Below are 8,112 nucleotides of genomic sequence, written 5' to 3' on the forward strand. Positions count from 1 at the left end.
GAGTATTTAATAAATTGAAGTATAATTGCACTCCTGGTCCCTCTATTATAAAAACAATGCCAGCAATAGGGATAAGGGATTTCGAGATTCATTTTAGGATGAGTTTATTTCATGCTTGGTTGAGATAAAAAACATGGAATAACTCATTCGTAGATTAGTTATCTTCAGGATTGTAGCGTTATTTTTATCTCTCCTGAATGTAAGATAACTAATCCCAAATAATTAATTTTAGAAATGTTATTTTCGATATATCCCAACTCAAATAAACATATCAAAATCAATAAAACAAAAAAATAAACTAGTGAAAAAGCTCTTGATTTATGTGATATGTAGAATATGGAATATTTAAATAGCTTTGAGACCAAAAAAAAAGGGCAGCCCGGTGCACAAAAACTATCGCTATGCGCGGGGGAAAGGCCCCACCACAAGGGTGTATCGTACGCAGCCTTACCTTGCATTTCTGCCAGAGGCTGTTTCCAAGGCTTGAACCCATGAACTTCTAGTCACATGGCAGCAACATTACCAGTTACTCCAAGGCTCCCCTTCAGCTTTGAGAACATTTTCATTATTTTAATAGAAAAGGTATTTATCAAAAACATTAACTATTTATCATCACTTTCAATGCTTTTATCCAAACACATTATTATTTATTTATAAAATCAGTTTCAACACCAAAAAATTATAGCACTCTGTATTAAAATCATATTTATTGTCCCTAATAACTTTTATCTTATAGTGTCTCCGGTCCAAATGTCTGGGGAACAGAGATTCTCAAGTCCCACTTTTTCCTTATGCGAAATCAATCTTTATTCTGCACTTCCTCTCACCGTCCTGAAATATACATAAATCATGAATTCTTCAGAGCGGTCTGGCAGGCGTATAAGGACTATTAAAGAAGTTCCTTAAAGTGTGTCCTTTTACTCAATTATAAACTCCACGAATCTTTATCAACTTCAATGCAACTTATCCTTTTGGAGCTGACATAACAAACTACACGAGCCAGAAAGTTCCTGAAGGATGCCACCTTTTTTCTTCTCAAGTAGTTTGGATATCAAGATATTTAAAAGGTCAGTCCGGTGCATTAAGTTTCTACTATGCGTGGGTCTAGGAAAGGACTGAACCCTAAGGATCTATCGTACATAGCCATATCCTACATTTTTGCAAGAGACTGTTTCCACAACTCGAACAAGTAATCATCTGATCACATGACAACAACTTTAACTGTTACACAAATGATCATTGATTTAATTCCTCACTTCTATCAGCATTAGACATCAGTATTAGGAGCAACCAAATAACAAGATTTATCCATGTTCACTAGTTGGTCAGAGATGCGTTCATAACATAAGAGCTAGATAATATAATCAGCCATCAGCATGGTATAAGTGAGTGATAAAAGGGCATTTTCTTATGAATAAAATATTTTTTGAATGAATTGTTCATTTCATCATATAGAAAGTAATTCATTGGACAAAACTTGACTGTTTAGGAAGTCTCTCATGCTCCACTATAGTATTAGTTAGTAAGTGTGGCACTACTCTTCACCACACAATTCAACAGTATTTATGAAAGCAAGACTATTTGCAAAAGAGGATTTTTTTTCCACACACCAACATTACTAGAGATCAATTAGCTCTTCTGTCTTTAAAATCCCAAATCATTTCCGACCCCTTTCACTTCTTGGATGAAAATTGGTCTCCCGCTATGTCCGTTTGTCATTGGGTTGGAGTCACTTGTCGCTCTCATCACCAACGAGTGAGGTACATGAATCTTTCCAATATGGCTCTTACAGGAAAGATTCCCCGTGAATTTGGAAACTTCTCATTTCTTGTTTCTCTCGACTTGCGAAGCAACAATTTCCATGGAAACTTGCCTCAAGAAATGGCACGCTTGCGTCGGCTTAAGTTTCTTAGGTTAAGTTTCAACAACTTCAGCGGAAAGGTTCCTTCTTGGTTTGGGTTTTTACACCAGCTTCAATTTCTAAGTCTTGGGAATAATAGTTTCACTGATTCCATCCCTTCTTCATTTTCTAATATGTCCACACTTGAGATTTTGAATCTGAATTTCAACTCCATAGAGGGCCAAATCCCAGAAGTGATTGTAAATATTATAAACCTTAGAGTATTAAGCTTGTGGGGTAACAAGATCATAGGCTCTATTCCTACGTCACTCTCGAATGACTCGAGGTTGGAGACTTTGGCGATATCTGATAATTCACTTCAAGGAAACATTCCAGAAGGGATCGGCAATCTTCACAACATGAAAGTTCTAGACATACAATATAATCAACTTATGGGTTCTATACCATTTACAATTTTCAATATCTCAAAAATCGAAGTCATTGCATTTACGATAAATAGCCTATCAGGAAGTTTTCCCAATGGTTTATGCAATGGTCTCCCAAAACTCAAAGGGCTTTATTTATCGAGAAACAAGTTTCATGATCATATTCCTGCAAGCTTAACAAATTGTTCACTACTTCAAGTATTGGCTTTATGGGAAAATGATTTCACAGGTATGTTTTTTTCTCATGAATGCTTCATGTTGTTGAGGATTATATTTCATTATGTCGATCTACTATTCCATTCATTCATTTTTTTTTATTAACCATTGCAGAAAGTTGTTACTCAGTTAGTTATATGAGTTGGCTGATTAATAGTTAGTTGGTTATTAGTGGAGTTGAGAGTGTGTTCTGCAGAGTTATTCTGCACACAAGAATGTTTTAGAACAAGTTTGTTATTCCTACAATTCCTCTTCTTCTTCTAAGCTCCATTAATGGAGTCCTTGCTAATTGAGATAGTTTTTCACACTTCAGAATTTTATCTTATTACACAGTAATTGCATTAATTGAGGTATCTAAGTTCGGTGGTATTAGGCATGGAGAGAAGCCAGATTAATGGCTCTGTTCAAATATATTTATCTTCTATACATATTTTTTTTTTCTTTTTTGTTTTAATACTTTCGTATAACCAACTTCATAAAAGTTAAAATCTTAGTGGATTCTTACCACGAGAGATTGACAACTTAAACAAGACGAAATTCTTATATCTTAGCAAAAATAGATTGAACCAACTATTTAAAATCACTAGTAATCCACTATATGTGTTTCCTGGTGAAATACCCAAAGAGATAAGCAATCTCATTGAGTTGGAGGTCCTATATCTTGCATTTAATAGTTTTAGTGGTTCACTTGATATGGAGATCTTCAACATATCCGGGCTGAGAATAATTGATCTTACATCCAAACATAGGTTCTATCTTACCCAACATTGAAGTGCTTTATCTGGGAAACTTAACCAATCTTGTTGGGACTATTCCTCATTCCATCTCCAATTGTTCAAAACTTACAATTCTTGATCTTTCAGGCAACAAACTCACTGGCTTGATTCCCAATTCTCTTGGATATTTGACTTATCTACAGTTGCTAAATTTAGAGGCAAACAATTTAACCAGCGACTCATCATTAGGCTTCCTGACTTACTTAACCAATTGCAGAAATTTAACAATTCTATCTCTATATTTGAATCCTCTAAACGGCATGCTTCTTGCCTCCGCGGGGAACCTTTCCACGTATCTTAGAACATTTATCGCCAACAGTTGTAAAATCAAAGGGCAAATTCCAAATGAAGTTGGGTACTTAAGCAGCTTATTAGACCTTCATCTTTCTGGAAACAACTTGGCTGGGTCGATTCCCGCATCAATTGGCAACTTGAGAAACCTACAGGGCTTGTTAGTGAGTAATAACAAACTTACAGGATCTATCGGTGATAATCTATGTAAATTGCAGCGCTTGGATGTCATCGATTTGACTCAAAATCAACATTCTGGATCTCTTCCTAATTGTTTAGGGAACATTACTTCCCTTAGAGAGATACATGTGGGTTCCAATAAATTGAGTTCCAATATACCATCAACCTTATGGAATCTTAAGGATCTAATGGTTCTTGACATATCATCAAAAAACATGGTTGTTTCCTTACCTCCAGAAATTGGAAAACTAAATGCTGCAACACTTATAGATCTGTCGATGAATCAATTCTCAAATGGAATTCCAAGAGAAATTGGAGGGTTGCAAAATCTAGTGCAGATTTCTTTGAGGCACAACAAGTTGCAAGGATCTATACCTGACTCAATGAGCAACATGGTAGGTTTGGAATTCCTTGACCTTTCTGATAATAATATATCGGGAACTATTCCCATTTCGTTGGAGAAACTTCAATACCTCAAATATTTCAATGTTTCTGTCAACAAACTGCATGGTGAAATACCCTCAGGGGTCCTTTCAAGAACTTCTCGAGTATGCTTTTCATCTACAATGAAGCACTGTGTGGTTCTTCAAGGTTTATTGTCCCACCATGCCCCACTTCATCAAAGCATAGATCTAGTAGGAAAAAAGTGATGGTTCTTTTTCTTTTGCTGGGAATTGCACTAGTATTTGTTCCTATCACCTTGGTGTTTTTCTGGATAAGGTATAGAAGAGGTAAAAGAGCTCCTCAACAAGCTGATTCATTATCTGCCATGACAAGAGAAAGAATTTCATACTATGAATTGCTCCAAGCAACTGATGCGCTTAGCGAGAGTAATCTGATTGGTTCAGGAAGTTTTGGCTGTGTCTACAAAGGCGTTCTCTGAAGTGAAACTCCCATTGCGGTTAAAGTGTTCAATCTTCAACTAGATGCGGCATTCAAGAGCTTTGATACGGAATGTGAAGTTCTGTGCAGCCTTCGCCATAGGAATCTCGTAAAAGTCATTACTAGCTGTTCCAACCTTGATTTTAAGGCTTTAGTGCTCGAGTATATGCCCAATGGAAATCTTGAGAAGTATTTGTATTCACACAACTACTTCCTTGACACCAAGCAAAGACTAAGCATGATGATAGATGTGCCATGTGCTTTGGAATATCTTCACCATGGGTGCTCATTGCCTGTGATTCACTGTGACGTGAAGCCTAGTAACGTCTTGCTGGATGAATACATGGTTGCGCACCTAAGTGATACCAAACTCCCCAAGAACACAACAACACAAACACCAAAATCAGTCCACTAGTTCAAGAACTATGGACCCTTTTTGATGACCTCTTCCGGATTCGCAAGAAGAACAAGAAGGGAAGTGATATCAAGAGTAAAACACACTAAAACAGTAGCAACACTTGATGAGCAAGATGCAATAACAACAACACACGTTTACAAGACAATAACACAAACGGATTACATAGATATAGACAAACGATTACAAGAAAGTAAAGATAGATAGATAGACAAAGGGATGGTATAATATTAACAACCCAAAATATTATTCCACTTTTGGACCTTTAATATCACACACAACCTAAACCTATCTCTTACGTGACCTCAAGGGAACCGAAATTCCCAAGCAATCTCCGTTTCTAAGCAAATGATCAACACAAGGATTCCCCCTTGTCCAAGGATTCCACCTTGCTAAAGACTCTCAAAGAGGCTACAAAATATATTCACCAAAAATCTCCCAAAAATGACCTAATGAGATTCTATTTATACCTAGGTTAACTTATTACAAATGACTAAAAAACCCTTGCAAAGGGCGGATGAACAGTGAACGCGGATGAACAGTGAAACAGTTTTGGAGCTTGTGGGACTTGTTCTCTACACTTCAAAGCTTGTTCCTTGGATGGGCAGCCCCCCGAGCTCGAGTCTTGATGCATTGGACACCGATCATGATCGTACCCATATCACTAAGCGACTTTGGCATTACAGAACTGCTTGGCGAAGATGAGGGTGATTTATACACTAAAACCTTAGCAACATTAGGTTATATTGCGCCAGGTATGTCTCTTAGTTTTGCTGGTTACTCCTTTCTTTTTTCCCCACCTAGAAAGTATATTGCAACTTTAAATTGTTTGACTGTAGAGTATGGACTGGATGGACTAGTATCAACAAAATGTGATGTCTATAGTTATGGGATCCTGTTGCTGGAAACGTTTAGCAGGAGAAAGCCTAATGACTTTGAGGGAGATCTTAGCTTGAAGCAATGGGTGAGTTATTTACTTCCAGATGCAGTAATGGACGTCGTAGATGCCAACTTGGTAACCCAAACGGGTAGTTGCTTACAGATGGAGCTACATGTTGTGGCATCAATAATGAAAGTGGCATTAGATTGGTGCACTGAATATCCGGCAAGAAGGACTAACATGAAAGATGTTGTTGGGATTCTGCAGAAGATCAAGATTCAACTTCTTGCATGCTAAGCATATTCTCGGGATCTCTCGTTCCAGATTACTTGTTTGTTGCAAATGTTTGCTAAATTGTTCGATTTATGTGAAGATTGTTCTGTTTTTTTCCTTTGGTACTTAGTTTGTGGATTGATTAACTAAAACCGAATTGATCCTCTTGAAAATCTAGAAGCGGAATGAATTTGTTTTAAATTGTTAAGGAATCATCAACTGTATGAATACAGATAGGCAAGTCATATAAATGTTTTACGTTGGAAACACTAACAGGACGTATAACATCATGTTAACAAACATAAAAAATGCTATATATCATAAAGCTATTTGATAAAAACAGGAACCCAGTCCATGAATTATCTTGCATCCACTCAGGATACGGAGAAGGATCGCCCTCAGGGATTGTAACACAGCCACCCTACCTGACACAAATAGCAATGACTGATTCCATGACTCGAACTTTGGCCGTTTGTTTTGAAGGGTTTCTGTTTTAAATACTGGGTCCAATGTTGCTCCAAAAGCTAACATGATGATAAGTGAAGAAAAAAGATGATTTGCATTATAAATACAGTACCTATATGAAACTCTAATGAAGCAGAAAATCAGGCTCCATTCTTCAAGATTTTCTAAATCTACCAATTAAGACTACAAAACTTCATTTTTTTCTGCACTGCATATGAGTCTTTTTCGCGGCCATACCAAGCCCGTATAACAATGGACAGTAAGTTAAATTAGCTCCTAATCTTCCACCTTCTGTTCAAGTCATGTCTCACAGTCGCTTTTTGGTACAGTTGAAGGTGTGAGACACAAGTCTGAAAATGCATTCTTTGCTCTTCGGGGCCTCCCAACACTATTGCTAAATGGTCCATCGTTCATAACATAATTGGTATATCGCTGTTGCGGAAAGATTCTGGGTTAACTGGAACAGAATCACACAAAAAACAAATAGAAAAGAAAAACAAAACAAGTTTTTTTCCAACTAGCAAGGACAAGTCTCGTTTTGGTTCTGTAGAATGAATGTTAAAAGCAGGATGCTCAGAATCATGTGATTCAATACCTGACGAAATTATCATAATTACAGATTGGGATGAATGTGATGACCTATTTGAAGATCAGATGACAACTTAGAAAGGTTAGATACGAGGGAAACAACACATAAAGGAAAAACTGTATCCCCTTTCCGATACAGTTCACGATGCAGAGCTGCCAACTTGTTAGCAAATAAAGTCAGCAAATAAAATCCTATTTCCAGTCTATTTCCCGCTTTGTCCTAGTCTTTAGGAGAGTAGTTTATCCTGAATTTGTTTCCTATTTTTTAGGAGTTATCTTAGTTAGTCGTTCCAGCGTTTTGGTTTATTTTGTTGCGTCTTTCTGTGTATAAAATCAGCAGCCTACGACTAAGAATAACAGTCAAGATAGTTCCATTAAATTCAGTGTATTGACTCCATCTTTAGTCTTAAAAATTTCTGCATATACTTCGCTGTTTCACATCTGTTTACAGTGGTATCAGAGAGAGCATGAGATCCTGCAGTGAAGAGAAAAAATACACCAGCAGCTAAACCTCTCTTCTCTATTCTGTAACACTCATGGCATCAGATAGTAATTTCGTACAAGCAGCAATTCCTCGCTTTGATGGTCACTATGACCATTGGAGCATGCTGATGGAGAATTTATTACGGTCAAAGGAGTATTGACCAATTGTGGAGGATGGCATTGATACTCCGACAGTAGGTGAAATTTTGGCGAATGCTCAAAAAACAGAGTTGGAAGCGAACAAACTAAAAGATTTGAAAGCGAAGAATTATCTCTTTCAGGCTATCGATCGTCCCATCCTAGAAACTATTCTTTGCATAGAAACTTCTAAGGATATTTGGGACTCCATGAAAAAGAAATATCAAGGCACTGCTAGA

At 37.0% G+C, this 8,112-nt stretch overlaps 2 protein-coding genes across 2 annotated transcripts; both read left to right on the forward strand.

Moving 5' to 3' along the window:
- Positions 1 to 1,779: 1,779 nt before the first annotated feature.
- Positions 1,780 to 4,632, forward strand: LOC107869301 (receptor kinase-like protein Xa21). The gene is made up of 3 exons (XM_047410828.1): positions 1,780 to 2,515; positions 3,366 to 4,340; positions 4,433 to 4,632. Exons 1-3 carry the CDS (start codon positions 1,780 to 1,782, stop codon positions 4,630 to 4,632), a joined length of 1,911 nt encoding a protein of 636 aa, XP_047266784.1.
- A 974-nt stretch (positions 4,633 to 5,606) lies between these two features.
- Positions 5,607 to 6,223, forward strand: LOC107869300 (LRR receptor-like serine/threonine-protein kinase FEI 1). Its single transcript, XM_047410829.1, has 2 exons — positions 5,607 to 5,801; positions 5,886 to 6,223. The coding sequence occupies exons 1-2, from the start codon at positions 5,675 to 5,677 to the stop codon at positions 6,221 to 6,223; spliced, it is 465 nt and encodes a 154-aa protein (XP_047266785.1). The 5' UTR covers positions 5,607 to 5,674.
- Positions 6,224 to 8,112: the final 1,889 nt, after the last annotated feature.

This window comes from Capsicum annuum, chromosome 4 (assembly GCF_002878395.1).
Source record: "Capsicum annuum cultivar UCD-10X-F1 chromosome 4, UCD10Xv1.1, whole genome shotgun sequence".
NCBI lineage: Eukaryota > Viridiplantae > Streptophyta > Magnoliopsida > Solanales > Solanaceae > Capsicum > Capsicum annuum.